Source organism: Strix uralensis, chromosome 11, assembly GCF_047716275.1.
Source record: "Strix uralensis isolate ZFMK-TIS-50842 chromosome 11, bStrUra1, whole genome shotgun sequence".
Lineage (NCBI taxonomy): Eukaryota > Metazoa > Chordata > Aves > Strigiformes > Strigidae > Strix > Strix uralensis.
In genome coordinates, this window is record NC_133982.1 from 6,484,730 (window position 1) to 6,504,460 (window position 19,731).

At 37.9% G+C, this 19,731-nt stretch overlaps 2 protein-coding genes across 5 annotated transcripts in view; both read right to left on the reverse strand.

Annotated features, from left to right (window-relative positions):
- Positions 1-6,886, reverse strand: part of USP3 (ubiquitin specific peptidase 3) — a 102,662-nt gene extending 95,776 nt beyond the window's left edge. The window contains exon 1 of the mRNA XM_074880981.1: positions 6,713-6,886. The gene's annotated coding sequence lies outside the window, so the exon portion shown is untranslated. The remainder of the gene's footprint in view (positions 1-6,712) is intronic.
- Positions 6,887-7,913: 1,027 nt separating this feature from the next.
- The window catches only part of RAB8B (RAB8B, member RAS oncogene family), a 31,247-nt gene continuing 19,429 nt past the window's right edge, over positions 7,914-19,731 (reverse strand). The window contains exons 5-11 of one of the 4 annotated variants that reach the window (XM_074880988.1): positions 19,410-19,487; positions 18,233-18,322; positions 17,374-17,439; positions 15,168-15,218; positions 14,661-14,685; positions 12,169-12,241; positions 7,914-8,112 (exon numbers count right to left, since the gene is read on the reverse strand). In XM_074880988.1, the coding sequence (XP_074737089.1) occupies positions 12,192-12,241; positions 14,661-14,685; positions 15,168-15,218; positions 17,374-17,439; positions 18,233-18,322; positions 19,410-19,487 (360 nt within the window). In that variant the 3' untranslated portion in view covers positions 7,914-8,112; positions 12,169-12,191. Of the gene's footprint in view, positions 8,113-10,500; positions 12,242-14,363; positions 14,686-15,167; positions 15,219-17,373; positions 17,440-18,232; positions 18,323-19,409; positions 19,488-19,731 lie in introns of those variants that run through there. The other 3 variants (XM_074880986.1, XM_074880987.1, XM_074880989.1) reach the window with 3 other exon arrangements.

Genomic DNA, 19,731 nt, shown 5'->3' on the forward strand with positions numbered 1-19,731 from the left:
GTACAACTTTGTCCAAACTGGTTGACCAGTCATAAGACTATTCTGTTAAAAGGTGTGTACAGTGGGATCATGCTAAGTACCTTATTTTTACATTTTCTCCACTATGAACAGTGTAGGGGTACTACACACCTTGCACAACTACGTGTATTTCAAAATTTGCTCAGGAAGCGTTCAGTCACAAAAAGTTCTGCATGTATCATATCTAATGTATGAAAACAAACCCCAAAGGATTACTTTTAATATATATATCTAAATGTTAACGACCAACAGAAGCAAATTTTAACTTCTGAAAAAACATATTAAATATAACTTTAAAAAAAAGGCTTCTTGACTTCAGCTAAAATGGTGGAAGAAAATGGAGTTGTTTTGCTATTGCAAAGCTTACTGTGTTGAAATAAAATGTTACTTCCATTAACTCTGTAGCAAGATCAATCCATTAATTCTCATCTAAGTTCAAGACCTAGTCCTCAACTTAAATCCATTACCCACAGTTAAACATTTAAATTTAATACCGAATCATTTGTCTTATTATTGAAGAAAGCTACAACTGAACTATTAAGTTCTCAGGTGTGTCATATCCATGAGCAGGTTTGATTTATGCATTTCGAACAGCTGTCTGACAAAAGCCAAGTAAACATATATTGATTTTTTCCTTCCCCTAAATTCAAGAAGGCATCAGTTGCTCTAAATGGGTAGAGAGATTATAGAGGATATTAGACACTATCTGGGATGCTGGTGAGCTAAAAAGGATGTCACTCTTCAGACTCTTTAGAAGGCAGCAGTATTTTTATGTTCTACATTTCAAAAATGCCAGATACTCAGGATCATTCCAGAAAAGTAAAATCTGACATCTTGCTTCAGTTTTGGCTGCCTATTCAACAAGTAAACGTTTACAGACAGATTTCAAATTCCCTGTACTTTAATTAAGCCCAACAAAAACAAACAGAAGACTTTGGAACACACACACAAAATTTCCCACCATGTTCATCTTTCAGAGTTGATGAAAAACCACCACTGACTGCTGAATGGCCTTACACAGCTGTACAACACTTGGAGTGGATGTATCCAACTGCCAAAAACAGTGCAGGCTGACACAGCAAAGTATCCAGCACCAGGATATGCTGAAGTCTCCAATTCTTTAACATGAATGTTTAGTATGTGCTTGGCTCTTCAGAAAATAAGAAGTTAAGACGTAACAAAGGCATGGTGGCTTGGAAGCCTCAGGGAACCAAGTAGCTCACATCACCAGTTAAATGCTTTGGTGGTACCAGTTTTAGATAATTTGATTACATTTAAAGGTTTTCTTGACTGTCCTGGAGGCTCTTCCCACATTTTAACCTAGAACCACAACCCACTTACTGCATAGCTTTAGACAACTTATATATTCGCTAGTTTTTTCTGAAACTTATAAAATTGTTCTATAACTAACCTAACTCACTGCATCTTGTCCACTCATAAAAAGACTTTCTATCACAATATGGCAGCTACAGTTTTAGAACATTGTTCTTAACCAAGACTGCTGGCCAGCAAATCAACACCTGGTATTAGGATCATTCAAAATAAGTAATTTTATTAATAAAAAGCATTCCTGTGAATGTTACGTTCTACTTTGCCATTCTCTCAATTTGAGCTATTACAAAAAAGTGTCAAAGTCATTTTGCAAGCCTTCCTATTTCTGACAACTAAACAGAAAAGTGGTTAAACTTGAAAATAATACTCGTCACTTGTACCTAACTCTTAACGAGCATATGAGTTGTGACAATACACTAGATTACCACGTAGCTTTTTAATGTAAAATTATGAAACAAAAGTTCCCCAGACAACAGGCTAAAAGTTGTGCAGCAGTAGTTCCAGAAAAGAACTCAAAAGTCCAATTATTCTGTTTTCTTTTAAAAACATAATTAACAACTGCTACTAAAAATAATATGCAAGACAAACAGTTTTTGATTCCAGAGAAGCAAAATGGCACCACCTAGTGACTTACAGATGTCAAAATCAAGTCAGGAAAGTTGTCACTTCTTTCACTTCCTCACAAGTCAGTACATTCAAGTTTGGAAACAATAGCAAAAGGAAATGTAAAAATACACATAAATGCTGGAACACTTACTATGGAATAAGGAACTGAAAGTCAAGTGTTATTACTCAAGGATTATTTTTCTACCAAACTAGGTATCTACAGTCTTTAGTATATTAAAATGTTTTTAGAGGCATATACCGTATAGATTTAATAGTCACATACTACTGACCTAAATATCTTCCCAGGAAAGCCAAATACTTTTTAAGCAATGGCAACAACAGCTTATTAAGGAGTTTTCTATCAATTAATGATAACACATGTAGCCATCAAAATTTATGAATAAAACTCAAGTAACTTTAGATGCATCTAACTCTTCACTGATAAAGTCAAGTTTAGGCAGCGGCCCCTTCTCTTCAACTAATAACAACACATCGTAGTTGCACAGGCACCATGAATCACTCATTCACATTTCCAGCAGATTGCCTAAAAGCTGCAAGCATAGAACACTTCTAAGCTACTTTTATAGAACTAAACTTTAACTACTTCTGTACAGACTGCATACATTTTATAAAATATTTTAGGAATTCATCTATTAGAAAAATATAGACAAAAGCAGAATGTTTGCTACTTTTTACATTTTTTTCCTCTGTGCTTTTCTTAAAGGAATATATTAAAAAAAAACCCATAGTCACATTTCTCTCAGCAAGAAGTCATATGCCCTCTGGAGGACTATTAAGGAGGGCTTTTCCTTTAGGAATTTCTATACAAAAAGTGAAAGAGTGAAGGAGGTTGCACAGTGGAGATTCTACACTCTTCAGACATTCTTCACCAGTTTCCTCTTTTGTTCTTTGCTTTCTGTGTGTATTTAATAAATACAAAGAACAGTTTCTTGATTTGCTAGAAAAGTTAAGTCTCTAGCAACTCAACAAATCCCCGCCAAAACCCACCACTCTAAAGTTGTAGGGTCTCCCACTCTAAAAAGTGGGACAGGTTGAAATTATAGCATCAGACATTTATCTTTTTTTGACACATTGAGAGACTGAAAATACTTTGTGAAGTACAGTGATCTCTAGCTCTGCTGGCTTCTTCCTTACCCGTAGCTCTATGGCAGGGCAAAGAATACTACCTATTCCTAATAAAAACAAGATAAGTAAGGTTAACTCTTTATTGTAACAGGGTCAAAAGCCGTTAAGAACAGCAACAGATAGGAGAGCTGGCATTGCTCCATACTGCTGCAATCTTCAGCAAGGACAAGTGAAAAAAACTTGTCAGGAAAATCACAGAAGAGCAAGCTACTACAGGTACGGGCCATATTCCAAGAACATACGGATAAAATTCTTTCTCGTTAGAACAAGGACTGGGTCAAACAATTTTATCCACTAACTTCAATGCATGCAGCTGGCCCAGATCAAATTATTTCTCTATTTCTATGCACCACTTCATCACACCTATTTTAGCTTTAACAGAGCACAGAAACATGTATTTGAACAGACTGCCCTTCCTCTTTCAAAACTGATTTCAGTTCAGACTGAAATTTTTGCCTGCAAGAATGGCAGATACACAGTAAAAATGGGGTCTTGTAATCAGTCTTTTGAGAACACCTGCAGAGCCCACTTCAACGTTTACAAAAACCTGCATGATTTTCAAAATGTGATTTTTTTCAAAACTTTATTTGCAGATACAGGAGGTATTATTTATAAAAATTAATTGCTAGTTGTTTTAACCATCATGGAGACAAACATAGTGCAAGTCCACAGACCTCCATCTGAAATGATGACTTTTCCAATTTCAGCTACAGATAGAGTAGAGTCATGGGACTAAAACTTCTGGTCATAAAAAGCAGTAGAATAAGGAACAGACACGTTAGATTATCTTCCGATTCTAAAAATTTCTATGAATACCCTGAAGAAAGAGGCATGCAAATAACTCAAAGAGAACACTGGAACAAATATGCCTTTTTAGGACTAGTTATTCCTGTATTTTGTCTTTAAGTTGGTTGCACTAAACTTCTGATAAGCTAATGTTCACCCACTGAATTAGTTACGTAAGATACATTAAACTGCTCCCTAAAATTAAAAGAAAAAAGATAATTTCTACTACCTAAAGCCTAATAATAAGGAACTTCACTAACATTTAAATTTTAGGACCCTGCATGTCTTGAAATAAAAGTAGCAGAAAATTTCATATGAAAACTTGCCTCTGCTCTAAACCTCACTTTTGACATAGGTGAAACCTCTGCAGTGGAGGCTGAGCTCACTTGTTGGAAACCATTGCTCTAGATCAAGAATGACAGACTTGCTGTGGAGTCTTTCAAGAGGCACTTAAGCATCTGACATCTCCTTTAAAACTAGAAGGAGCATGAACCTTTAGATCTTGAATTAGTGAAACTAGTGAGAGTGGTAGTATACCATCAGGGTATGGGGGGGTTCTTTGGTGACCAACTGAAAATCTGAAGCACAGAGCAATTTTATTAATAGATGGTATCACTTAAAATAATCTAACTATGGTATATGTGCAAAGATGGAAAACATATAGAGATGATGACTATCTCAGTCACCTCTACAGCTGAATCTTTGATTATTAATGTAATCTAGTATTTGGCACAGTTATAAACACAGTCTTCGTCTTGGTTGCACAGGAAATGCTTAGGGCACTCTGACTGACTTCACACGTCTTTACACGCTATAGACACAATCACGGCTCCACACAAGACATGCACTTGTGTCTGTCAAAAGTTCAGTGAATCAGGTATGAAATTCATTGGTATGGAGAAATACACACTAATCACAATCAGCATTGGTCACCTTTTTCTCAAAGCAAGAAGACTTTGGAAAGATTTTTGGAACACACATAAAAGTTTGCACTTATTTGGAAACTGACAGTAAACATAAAAATAATATATTTTTCTCTTGGTTTAACATTGAAAATCTATCTCTTGAAAGATAACTGGTAGAACAATCTCATTATCATTTGGCACATATTACCTGAATCATGAGAAGCCACATATAGAGGACATTTACTGTTTGAGTTATTAAACATTTGTGTCATAAAATGATAATTACAGGGTAAGTATCACAGAATGCAATTCTGGGTCAGTGAAGCAAGCCGTTGCTTTTGCGCTCAACCATAGTCACTCATCTGACATTTTATATACAAGTCACAAAACAACATGACATCAAAGGCTACCATATGACACTTGCAACCCGGTTCTCAAAAAACTTACCTGACTCTATTAACTTTGTGTTCTCACTTATATGGAATTTAAATAAAGGGAAAGAACACTTTTAAAGGTTAAATTAAATACATAATTCTATATCCTTAAGCAAAATGCAATTTGAAAAGTTTATTGTTCAATCACTTTGATCTTTACAGAAAGAGCTATGCTGTTCTAAGTTGAAGAAAACTGGCAAGTAGTAATAACTCATGAAAACTTCCAAATACATGGTTAAAAGGGAGTTTCTTCTAACTAATACTAACTTTCAATAAAGAGCAGTGATAAATAACATATAAACTACTTGGTTTTAAATTATCTTTCTTTCCAAGAGGTGACCCTTCCTATAGAAGAAAGGGTTAATTAATAGGGTTAACCCTATTAGCTGTGATCTTTAATTTGCATCATACACTCAAATTTAAAAATTAAAGTTCCTAAGTTTTATTATTTGCTTTAAGGCTGCAATAACTTTATTTTCTATTATTAAACCTAACTTGAGAAAGTATGTTGCTGCAGAGAACTGCTACTATTGAATACTGTTAGCTCTTTGTCCAATATGATTCCACACTTAAGGAATCTCCAGTGAAAGGGAACTATCATACAACTTCAAAAGTCTGCCATAGGTAAATCAGAATAGTTCCTGGAACAGAACAGAAAACACCACTCCAAAGATGAGCACATTTTTCCAAACTGATGTTTGATGGCTACCACCAATTTGCACATCAACAAACCACACAAGGGAAGAAAACAACAGGGAGACCAGTCAGATGAAAGCCCTTGAATCAAAGAGGGGGGGAAAACCCCTAAAGAACTTTTATTCATATTTTATTTCTCACTAGCATCTGAAATTTCTAATAAGGATCTCCATGAGGCAAATTGGTTAGAGTTGCAGAGTAAATACCACAAAAGAAATACATTCTAAAGAAGAGTGCATTTCCCATGACAAGAAACTATTTTTTAATTTTAAGAAAAATTAAACTAGTAATTTCACCTCTGATGTGGACAGGGTGGTTAAAAAGCAGTTAAATAACTCTACCTATTTATGCAAACTACATTACTACTGCAAGAGGAACAACTAACCTAATTACACTGTGTGAGAAAATACCGAAAGGCAGGACCAGCTTCTAAAAACACTTTTGGTAAAGTCTGTTTCCTACCCCAGCTACGGTTCTTGGGAATACCTGCTAGGCACCGAAAATGAAACAACAGTGACTTGTAATAAAGTGCGTATGAAAATGGTGGGCCTGCCTCAACATCGGAGCCGGAACGGGCCCAAGCTGGCGCGCAGGGAGCTGCATGCAGAGCCGGCTCGGGGCCAGGCTTCGCCGGGCGGGACACTCCGGGCACACCAGCCCGCTAGAGCAGCTGGAGCCGGGCGGGGGCTCACCCAGGGGGCTCGCTCAGCCAGGGTGCTCACACCGGAATGGAGCTTCCTCATGAACGCCCCGGGAGTAACCAAGCCCCAGTCAGAGGTCCCGACTGACCCGAGATCCCTGGTTTTTCACCCCCGAGCACTCCAGCGGAGCAGTGAGGTGTCCACACGGCACGGCCTGTACATCCCCAGCGCCCTGCCCCGGCAGCCTGACTGAGGGCTGGGGACGCCCACGGCCAGGGCCCGCAGCTGCCGAGGATCCCTGGGGGAGGGCCCGAGCGGGCCAGGCCACGCTCCCGCACCCCGCCAGGCGCTGCTGTGCCCGGAGCTGCCTCCACGGCCGGTGGGCCGGGGACAGCCCGCGGGGGCGGCCCCACCGAGGCGCCTGAGGAGGGGCCAGGGCGGGGGGGGGAGCTGCCGGCGCCATCTCAGAAAAGCGCGGGAGGGCCCGGCCGGGCAAGACCGAGACCGCGGCACGGCCGGGGTGCCCGCGGGGGTGGGGCGGCCGGGCTCGAGGGGAGCAGAGCTCAGAGCCGCTGGGGTCGGGGCCCGGCCGCTCCCTCAGCCCGGGGAAGGCGGCTCCTGCCCGCAGCCGAGGCGGAGAGCAGCTGCCGGCAGCCCGGCCCCGGGGAGGGTGCCCAGCGCCGTCCCCTCCGCCGGCAGCGCCGTGAGGGGGCCGGTGCCCGGCGCCGCCGCTTTGTAGGCAGCCGCGCTGGGATCCCGGCACCGCGCGCGTGCGGGGAAGCAGCGGGCTGTGGGCCCGGGCGGCGGACGAGCGGTAACAGCCCGGGCCCGCACCCTGCGGCGCGCTCTTCCCTCGGCCCCCCAAGGCGGCGCCGCCGCTATCCCCGCAGCCCGGGAGGTTTCCCCGCAGCCGGAGTGCGGCTCCCCGCCGGGACCAACCTGCCGCCACGGCCTCGGTCGCCTCGAGGCTGTGGGGAGAGCGCAGGCGTCCTGAGGCGCCGCGGGACGGCGCCGCTCCCCTCAGGCGGCGCTGGGCGGGAAGGGGGGTCGGCGCCGTACCTGCTCCGCGAGACAGGGAGGGGAAACGCCTTCAGTTCCACCTTGTGCTTCACGGGTGGTTTTCCTCCTCTCCCTTGAAACAGATAAAATAGCTGGACAGTAATGTAGGAGAGTGTGCTAAATAGGACATGGCACTTAAAGAACAGTTAATTAACTGCATACTATTTTTAAAGGATTGCCCATCCCACGTTTGGCACAGGGAGCTGCTTAGCCATTTCCTAATTTCAAATACACTTACCAGTGCTTGTTCTTGAAAATTACTTACAAACAGTACTTATGACACACATGGGTTGCCTTTTCCCTGTACTTTATTGGTTCAGAGCATAAGTGTGAGTTTTACAAAGTCAATGCGTTTCAAGTGAGGAAGCTCAGAAGCAGTACTCAGTAGCATTAGACATTAATCTCATGGACAGAACTTTCTCAGACTTCTTGGAAAAATTCCATCCTTCATCTAGAACACATACCAGAGCTAGTTAGTTGCTATGTTGCCTAGAAAAAAAAAAAAAAAAGAAAAAATAACACTAAGGATTTGCAAACAGCCTTGAAAATCAATTTTCAACTTTAAAAAATAACCACCATTATTGACATAATTTGCACTTCACATGTAGTAAGTTGGGTAGGTAAACACTACACTTTTCTTTAGAGATGAGCACATTGCTAGTGGTGCAACAAAAGTAGGTACATGGATGAAGTGCTCAAAGTGTCACAAATTGTGAATGTACACAGTTGAGAAAGGTGCCAGGTTGGCAGTTCTGGAGCTGGGATTTTCTGTCCCAAGATAAATATGTTCACAGTAACATCATTTCTTTATGCTGTTCCGTAAAGGTGTTAAAGCAAGTCAAAAAGGTTAGTGAGCACAATGGTAAGTAACATTTCCCTGAGAAATCAAACCCCATTCTGATAAAAGTCCATCAATCTGAGAGACCACTGCCTAACACAAGGCCTTGGGATACGACTCACAGCTACTACTGCAGACACTCCTCTGGAGTGGTGGCATAAGCAGAAAAAGTCACAAGTGCTGTAAGACATCTCAAGTATCTACTCAAGGAAGGTATTTAAGACTAAATAAGGTGAAATTCTCAACACTTGGTCTATGTTTACAGAATTCTTGTTCACTCTGAAGTCAGTGCAATGTATTCAGTAGTACAGTTCAAGTTACACAAGCTTTCCACAATTCATTAAACATCTTAAGTCCTTGGACAAGGAAAATGCTTGTATCCCACTCAAAACTTACAACTTTATTTCTCAATAATTCCTCCAAACATCCTCTGTGCTCAGAGGAATTTATGTAATATTTGTTCAAACCAGAAGCTTAGTGCTGATGTGCTCTGCTGAAGACAGTAAAAAATTTTTGAAGCAACTACAAAACATCCTAGAGCATAAAAATTCCCTTCAGTATGTTTTGCATTCCATTCCATGCCCCTTCTTTAAACCTTTAGATGGCAAGGATAACATTATGCAACATAAAAGCTTCATTTATGTATCTCCTGTAATATTTCAAAACAATTTTTAGGAAGATTCTAATCTTCATTACTTCAGTATAGTGCAAGAATTCTAATGAGCTGCTAGTCAACCAAGTTAGAAAAAGAGTCATTAAAGAAAAAGCCAATTTACCAGATTATAAAAACTGGATACTTTCTACACATGTACCAACAACTTGCCTCTGGTCTACAAGTGTGCACTATTTGTATAGTAATTGCTAGTCTGCAACCAAAAATAGATCCAGGAACTGTAATAAATCACCATTTTTAAGCAGTGTAAGTATGCCTGCTATTTCCTTTTAACAAATGGAGAATGCATATTTTAAAATGTTATTGGGATGCAGATGCATGCCACTAACTTCTGTGAGAACTGAAGGTCTTGCAGAAGTGATTTTAGGACTGCTGAGCATCTAGAACTAGTTTGGATCGAGGGGATCTGCAAGATAATGTTTAAACAGCTGGTCCTCAAGCAGGAAAATTTGTCTGCCAGAAGCAGTATAAAAACCCCAAAACACAACAGAGTAAACCAAAACCAACAAATATTAAGGTGTAACATGAATGTAAACTCTAGCTTTCTGTTGCTTAAGGTAAACAGACAATACATCCTTTCAGCTAAAATCAGTTTATTAGATGAACATGTAAAAAGCATGAACTTTGGAAGCTACTTGTCATCCATGCGTTTCCCATTTCTTCCTGGGCGTCTCAACTATTAATCTGCCTTTGTCTTGGGTAGACAAAACCATTCTTTCCTTAGGTTGACTAATTTTCACACCAATTACTGCCAAATTTCATACCAGTTACTGACAAACCACAGTAACTTGATAGTGAAGAACTATTGCTAATACAATAGCCAACAAATATTTTTGTCAAATCCCCCAATATTCAGTGTTGAAGGAAGCTGGACAAAATATTTGCTAAATTCATTATATTTATGCCTCAGGTTACTTAAAAGTCATACCTTTCATATAACACTGATTTAAAATAACAAAAAAAACCGTTAACAGTTTAAGTGAGTAGATGATTCTTAATCAAATTGGAGATCTGTGTCTCATGTTATCTTTACTGGCATTGCTCAGAAGTAACTTTGAAAGGATATTTCATGACACTAAACATCTGGAAAAATGGTTTCCTTATGAAGCTGAAGGTCATTGAAATCATACTTAGATTTAAGCAATCGGTACAGGAATAGAGGATATTTCAGGAGAAATCTACAGAACAGTAAGTTTAGGAATAAGCAAAGCCATACAAAAACCCCTGTGGTTTGCCACTGAAGTTAAGCAAAGCTTTACAGATGCAACTCAGCTGTATCGATGCAACAACAGATGTATCGAAAATAGAGTGGAAATACCAACTATGTAAAAAACTACATGGAATATTTCATACAAAATACTCCAAATACTTTTCATTATGTAACTTTTATTTGAGACACACATTGTTGTAAAAAAGTTCACATGGAATAATAAAACCATTGGAGTGTGAAGTTTTTTTTTTTTAGGGGTTGGGTTTGGTTTTTATGTCTATACACATCAATACACAATTAATGATTAGGTTTACAAGTTAACCACATGACAAGTTCACTTTTATCTGCAGGAGCTTTTCACATTACACCTTTATACCAGAGATAAAATGTGCTTAAACACACACAGTAGAACACTTCTATTTCAAAATTAAGCATTTTCTCAAGGACTATACTTTTTATTTTGAATTTAGTAGCTATATAGCATTAAAATAACTGTAATTGAAGTTTTATTTGCAAAAATGTTCGTAAGGCCATAGGAATGCACTAAAATACTTAAAATTCACCAGAAACAAGAAAAATCAATGGAAATCCTGCTTTTGTGGAAGAAAGAAATAAGAGTTTTATTTATAAGAATGAGAATGGCATAAGCAGTTCAGTGAATGGAGAAGAGAGACCTATTATCACCTACAGACCAATCCTTAAGAAGTTTAACATTGCAAAATTTCAATTACATTAATAGATAACCAAATAACAGATGCATTTTCACAAATAACATTTATGCATTTTACATATTATTCATGTACTTTCAAATCATTATCCATTCACAATATTGTAATGTGATATGTATATTCAAGACTCCTTTATTCACTTGTGAAAATGATCCACTTCATTCACTTGACTTCAGCAGACTAGTACGGGAAAAGGTACTTACAAGATAAAGGCTTTCTGTAAAAGGAACTACAGGTCTGAAAAGTCAATTAGCATTTTTGAGACTGTCCCCCAAATAGAAGAGTGATCTGCATTAAGTTTCATGAGTGGTTTAAGCTTTAGCAATAATAGGACTTCCAGACAGTAAGTAAATCAAATATTCTATATACACTCAACAAAAACTTCTTGTGCATGTTTTGCTGAGGACGGACTGAAAGCTCAAATTGCAAAGCACTGAGACCAGTTTATTTTTTGTTTGGCTTTTTTTTTTTTTTAAAAACATTTAGAAAAATATTGGTCAAGATATAGTGCACAAACATGGGGCTAAGGAAAAGATTTAATAAAACTCCACAGCATAAGCAGCATTTTTGTTTTATCGAAATCCACCAGAAAGTGTCTGCCTTTCCTGAAAGGTTAATGGCAATTTCTGGAACAAAACAGAAATACATTTGCTGCTTAATGAATAATAGTTATATGACTTTCATTCTAATGGACATTAGAATACTAACTGGTTGACTGAGGTATAGTTAAGAGTCCTTCAAAATTTAGATTATATAGTCTTGAGCAAAGTAGCAACAGAGACTGCACAAAACATAGTGATATTAGAAAAGCCTGTAGTACCCAGCATCTGATGCGTAGGCAGAACATACCATTTATTATCACCCGCTTGTCTAAAGGAAAATACAGCTAAAAAAATTCCCAGTAAAACATACAGCTGATTTGCACGCTAAGATACAGCACATTTTTCAATGTCTGACAAGGCAGACTGTACACAGAAAGGTCTATACTGACTAAAAGTTAGCACACCGATAAAGTGCAGCCACTCAGCCATTTAATACTGCTGGAGAAGAGGGGTGGGGGCAAAACAACAAAGAAAGAGAGAAATCTGCATTTTACCTTATCCATAAGACCACATGAAATTAGAATTCTTCAGTTTCAGCAGGGGACAACAAAATTGCATTAAATTCTTCTACAAATAGAAAAAGATGAACTTTACATGAACATTAAGCAAAGTGAAATATTTACTGCATTATTTTATCATGCATAAAGTGAATTTCCTATGGTCTTACCTCACATTTATGTACAGTTTAGCACAGCTAAATGTAAGAAAATAGCAAGTTTTTTTTCTCCCCCCCATACAGAGCAGATACCCCAATTTGCTGCTGCTTCAAGAAGCACTTCATAGACTCTACTACTTACAGGCTCTTTCAAAGGGAAGATCATGGAGACTAATATTGAATGAACATTAAATCACACAGTGAAGACAGGAGAAACAATACAGAGCATTCTGTAAACGGTGCCAAACACAGAACATGTCAGTTTTGGTTTGCAGACAACCCCTGAGATAAAAATCAAAGTATTACGACACCAAATAAGTCAGAGGTAAATTACTGAAAATAAACAACATTCATAATTGGTGTCACAACACTTTCTGTATAGAAGCACTTTTTTTAACCATACAGAAAACATAACTGCTTTAGCCTGTCCGAGAAACACATCAAGGGTAGACAACAGAGCAGTTAGGGTTGCTTTGTTTTTCCACTAAACCTTGTTGCCATGAAAATTTTTCTGTTTTAGTGCAGCAACAGCAGTTCACGAGATTCACCATCTAGTTACAATAACTATTTCTATTAAACTACGTGTGGGGACAGGTTGATAACCACTTAAAACTTTATGGAACCAGCTACCAATATTAAAACTTTTAAAATCAAAAGTCTTTAAATCTAATACTATTGGCCTGTTCACTTTAAAAATATTTACAACAGACCCAGAGATGACACATTCAGTACCTGACACCACAAAATGAAGCGGTTATCTGTGGAAACAACCAACTTGCTGTTTACAACTTGAAGATGATGTAGTGAAGCAAAAGCAAGCACATCACACATTAACTTTGACAATGACAGAATGCACCTATCCCCTAATAACAAACATGCTGGGCACAAACTCGTAGTTAAAGCTTACAATGGTCCAAGTTTGGCACATCAACAGAACTAAAGCACCTGTTTTAATTGAGGAAATTTTTCAGAAGACAATAAAAAAGTAGTAGAACAAAGACTAGGTTATATAATGCTCAGTTGAGTAAAAAAGGCAACTACGTTTCAACTCCGCTTCTAACAGTCTAGGTCACCATACCAGTTTTTGATGAAAAAAAAAAGAATTAACTGCTTGAGCAGACCAAAGAGGGCTTCACACATTCAGCGTTAACTGTATAACTAGTAGTACATTATAGCCCTAATGTGACCATTTCCTTAGTGCCAGAACTTGATAAACTTTAGCAACTGCACAGGAAGCTAGTTTTTGGACACCTCTGTTGTCAAGGGTCGATGCCTAAACACATTAACGAACCATCCTTAGACTTACAATAGAAATGGAAGTCACCTTTAGAAGCAGTCATTTCTGAACAAATGAATCCACAGGAGGTTACTCAAAACTCATGCAATTCAGCCACTTAAGTGATAGTGATGAGGCCAATTTGTGACGATGATTTCAACTCCAGAGTGTACTTCCCCATCAGAAACAAAAAAAGGTGCAGACAGTCTGAGCTAACAAAGGGAAGTTAAGTGAGGGAAAGACACTGTGTTTATTCAGATAACTGAAAGGTGCATCTGTGAATCAGACAGTGACTGGCAATTCAGAACACAACTTTGCTAAGTCTGGTAAAGAAAGAAAAGCAACATACTACATTCAGAATAGAAGCCATAGCTTCTGCATGAACAGATTTGTGCATTTAAGGGACAAAAGCCATAAAAATTGTTAAATGCCAATCGTTACAGTAATTCTTATCACTAGAGCGTCAACATCCATACTGCAGTCATGGCCACAAGTGTACAGCATAGAAAATAATGGAAGTGAGACTTAATTTTTCCCCTGGCTCTTCTGCTTGAAAATAAATTTGTTTAAAAAGAGAAAGAAAATCCTGCACAAATCTGTTAAGAATCTTACTTACAAGTCAAACTGTGCAAATACAAATGTAAGATTGTGCTGTAACAGGCAGTAAGAGGCCAATATGGATGTGCAAAGTTAAAAGAAACATAGCAGCTTTTGCAACAGGCAATAAAACAGAAAGTAAAAAAGGAAAACGAGTTAACTCTTGCATTTGTGTCTCCACTTCATAGCTTCCATATCTGAGAAAGAAGAGCCTGACAGGTCAATAGGCTTAGTGAGCAAAATCCACTTGGTATTTTGTGTATCGCAGTCTACGTTCAATGGAGCTCTCAGCAGCAGCTTGGTGGTATTATTTCTGAGGCTTTGTGACCCTGTGCTTTCAAAGAAGCAGAAAAGGTTCTAAGTGTGCTGCAGTCTATCATTAGAAGTTCATCAAAGTAGCGTGCATCGAAAGAAGCTGCTCTTCTTAGATCGATTTTCTGTTATTTTTACTGGCCCACCTGCCCCTGATGAACTGTTGTCATTCTGAAAGAAAAAAGAGTATCAACATCATAAAATGCAGAAGAAAAAAAAAAAGTTTAGCTTTCCTAGTTTCCTTCCCCACTCCCCACCCTTGTTTGTTGCAACTTAAGCTCTGCAATTATCCAGACTCTGTTAATCACTCAATAAAACTGCCTATTTTAAAAAGAAACATTTATCCAACAATCCAGATCTCAACTATTAGCTGAAGGAGTGACTACCTAATTTGATGTTTAATAAAGCAAGGATCACACTGTTACATTTCATTAGAACACATCGGTTTCAGGCTGCCCAATGTTAATCTTCATGCAAAATAAAGAACAATTACACACCAATGTGTAATAAAGTGTGATAAAGCACTGTTTGCTCAAACTTGATCTAGCATCCACTGTAATCCCCAGCAGTTTTTTGGTAGGGCTACTACTCAGCCAATTATTATAGCAGTCATTTCAATATATCTAGTTTGTACACCAATTGGAAATACAAACCATTTTTCTGTTGAGCTTTGTCATAATGTCCCGTGCAAGTGTGAAAAATGCCTGGTGAGGAGCAGAAATTAAAAAAAAAAAAGAAAAAGTTAGTCACAAGACACATTAAAGACAAGACAGACATGGAATAGCCAGACACATTAACAATACAGTATTCTGTAGGCCACTGCTAGCACTTCAAGTTGCAAGGCACTCTGTGTACAATAGCTGTTTACTTAAAACTGCAATAAACACACTTTAGAAGAAAAAAAACTGTTTATTTTTAGTCTCCATCCCTCCAATCTTTGAAGCAAGACTTTCCCATCACATACTCTTGAGGAAAAAAAAAAAAAAATATGCTGAAGGGAAGGCTGCATACGCATACTTTTTTTTTGCGAAACTGTACCGTGCATTGCAACTAGAAACCCACAGAGAGGTTTGAGGATGGCATGCCTAGAAATTCACATTAAGGTTAGCTGGCTTTCTGGCCTCCAAGTTTTGCTCCTGGGCTATCTATAATGTTATTTATGCTTCCAACATCCCTATTAAAAACCAAAACCAACCAAACAAAAAAATCTCTCTGGCAAATCTCAGCATCTCAGACTTCAATGTCTGAAGGAGCAAAGAAACTTCTGTAGCAGAAAAATTCTGCAATTCTCCAGAAGCAAGGAAAAGCAAGATTGTATCTGGAGATACAAGGACAGTTCCTGAATGTAAAAAACTGTAAACATTTCCCCTCTCATTATGTTTGGAATACATCCAAAGGTAGACACTCATTTAATGCAAATAAATCACAACAAATAAATTAATTCCCTTCTGATCACAAGAATACCACAATTGTCTCATCTCCCACAAGTTAAGCATTTGGTGGAAAGATGACTAAATCGTTACTCGCTGAATGGCTACACCAGCTGCATTTTTTAATGCTTTCTTCACTAGTCATGTGACAATTAAAAAAAATAGCCAAGTAGTTTGGAGTACGCACAAACTAGTGTTGCACATTTAATGACCTAGAGGACTTAAAATGAAATTGCAGGGCATGTCATGAAAGAGCAAGTCAACCATCTGGCAGAACTAATGAGGAAGACAGGTACTTTTTATTACGAGACTATTGCCATCCACCATTGGTATTAGCTGCTAATGTTCACATTTTCATTGTCTGCTTTAAGAATCATAATGACACCATGAAAATCAGGTCAAGCTCTATTCCAGATGCAGCACAATGCAAATAAGTCCCTTCTAACTACACTGTATAACAATCATCCTGCAATCAGAAAAAACTGCTTGGCTGGCATGGCACCAGTCATGTTATTTTAAAGTAACAATCTCTTTAGTTTCTAGTTAACTTGTTAGCTGCATGATGTGAATTAAGTACATGTTTGGAGGACTCTTAAAAGGTATCCCATCAATACACATGGGAAAGGCTTTTAGATGATGAGGTACAAGAACAATATTTAAGAACAAGTCTGTCTTATCTGACTGAATGAATCTTAATGTAACTGCCTTGCGGTATCGTATTATTTTCTTGTCCACACTTTTCATAGAGTTAAGATCCTTTCCTCACCCTCCCTGAGATAACAGGAGTGATTCATGGTAAGATAGACTGGAGTTGAGACACTCTTCCTTCCGATTCTATTTCCTTAGGCTCTTATAAATAGGGATCTTGTGTTTTTAGCACAAAATTTATTTATTTGCAGGAAAACAGACTGCAAGTCTACAGATAATTATAAGCCTTCTTCTTCCTCTAACATCAGCTTATGACGGTGTATGCTAACCTTCCAGGTGAACACACAAATCTTCAGTCTCAACTGCATAGCATGTATTTAGTAGTAACCAAAAGGCTCCTTGACACAGTAGCATGTTATTCTGCAAGTACAGAATCTTGAATCCAATTTCCTGCACAAAGCATTGTTCTAAAATTACACCTATTCCCTGTCCAAAAGCACTTACAATTTAAGTCGCAAGGCACAGAAATCTAAAACAACTGTTTGCTACAATACTAGTAAACAACTCTATTAACACCCATTTAAAAAAACATTTCAGACATTACCAGAAAATGAGAAATGCTGGATTTTACAGTACCTCTCTAAATCTAACAAGCTTGGTGACCCAGAAGCACAGCTGGGACTTCAGGTCTCAGATCAGAACAGAAAGCCCATGAGATATGAAACATGCCTCCACAGCAGTAGTTCAAGAAACACACCTAAGCATAACACCCATCTCTTACCTCTTCGACATTTATGCTGGATTTTGCACTTGTCTCCAAAAATTTGATTCCATAATCAATTGCTAACTGGAAAAGAGGTTAAAGTTTTTCAGTTTTTTTGAAGTTCCTTTGTAAAAGGAATATTTTACATACGTTTCTAACAGAATAGATGCTGTATGCTGCAGCAAGCTTTAAAAACAAAACCAAACAAGCTTCATTTCTGCTTTTCTCCTGCAAAAACATTAGTTACTGGACAATCAGACAAAATATTAGAATAGGCCATACCCTCACAAATTCAAAACCAATGAACAGATTAATTGCTCATAAAAAGACTTATTTAGGATCTAAAAGAACATTAAGAAAGCATCTTCATTGATATGGATTTATGGACCAGATAACTACATACAATCATCCCGTAAATTGCATTACTAGCAACTACACTATTTTAGCTGTGTACGTGATAGATGATATAGAATTCTTTCTTGCTTGTTTGTTCTGCAGAACAACTAATCACTCAAGCTTTAATAACAGCACTTATGACAAGAATAAGTAACCACCATGGTGAACTGAATACAACACAATCAAACTCTATACAAAGCTTTATATTGAGATTTAGAATACTTCAGGCTATAGCAAAGGTCAATATTCTTTACAGGATCTTCCCCTCAAGACAATAGTACCATTAAGTTTATTAAAACTTGAAGACAATCAAGTGCTATTTAAAAACAAAAAACCCAAACCTGGCATCCTATAATATACAGAAGTTTCTGAAACAAGAGGTTTGAGGCCCATTATCTATATGCCTAAAACATACCAATACCCAGCAGCCAAAATCCTAAGAAAAGTGGGTTTTTAAATAAGGTAAATCACCAAAGCTTACCTTCTCCCCTTTTTCTTTTGAGACTTGTCTTTTTTCATTCATATCACATTTGTTACCCAGGATCATTCTTTCTACATCTGAAGAGGCATGCTGAAAGAAGAAGAAGTAATCTCTCAGAAACAAAGTGCATCATTATCTAAAAGAAACTTATGTGTCTCAGTCATCCACAAATTAATACTTTATTTTTAAAAAGTTATCTAATGTGAAGGCATTACAGAGAAGGAGACTGACTTTTGAAACAGGCAATTTAATATATAAATATTCAAATAAGTTGGAATACTCTTATAAATCTTCCTGAGTATTATTACAGATCAAATATAGTACCATGAGCTCTATACCAGGTTGTGCACATGCACGGGCATTTGGCTAGTCTGGAAACGTAACAGTACACGCTACTTCAAAATGGTGCATGGAAGTCTTGGGTATTTGGTTGGAGTATCATTCTTCAATACATTTGCATTTTTAGAAGAGATTATTAATAAAAGACTTTTAAAGTAATAATCACTTCAGCAAGCAAACTTTTCTAGCCCAGTCACTATTGGATCAAATTGGTTGCTAATACAGGAATTTTGCTTAAGAGTGGAAGAACAACACTAAAGAAAAGCCCATGGATTTTATGTTTAAGGAAAAAAAACACGAGTAAGATTGTTAGCTAACTACAGCTTCACTAAAATTAAGGTTTCTCCTCTAACTTCATAATGACCTATCCCTACCTGACAGCATGTCCCAGTAAATAATTTATAATAAGTTAGCAGGAAGGAAGCTTACCTAAGACCAAATGAAAAGGTCAAAAATCTCTAAATCAGACAAGCACACAACGCAGTAACAACTGAAATTAGACAGATCTGTCATCATCTCAGTGAAAGGCAGACACCCTAAGATTTTGCTCCTTCCCATTCCTTAGACACACACAAAAGCAAAAAAGAACTAAGTCCTATAATACCAACAGTTCTGAAACACTTCCTGCTTACTTTTTAAACTCAAGTTTTCTACCTTCTATCCCTAGATGAACAAGATAAAATTCTCCCCATTAATAACCACTGTTGCATTCACTGCACAGTCTGGCTTAGCCATATGTATTGGCTACTATAATGAAAGTGAATAATTACTTGATTATTATTTGTCCCAGGGAAATCATAAGATGGAACGAGTAAAAAGTACTTTCCAAAGCACCTACCTCCTCTATGTTTCTTATCCAGTTTTTTATATTGTCAAAAGACTTTTCATTTGTGATGTCATACACCAGCATAATTCCCTAAGTAAAATTAAGAAAAATCTAGTTAGATGAGCTAGCACTACTGGTTGACTTTTGATGTATGCTGTTGGTTTGATTATACTTGTAAGAAATTTAACATACAATTTATGCACCTATAATACTTTCTCAAAGCATTATGCCATTGCTGAAAGTTTACCCAAAACATTATTATTTAACATCTTTTGCCACTGTTAGAGGTCAAACACACCACCTATATGAAGTTTTAAATTATTAGCCTATAGTC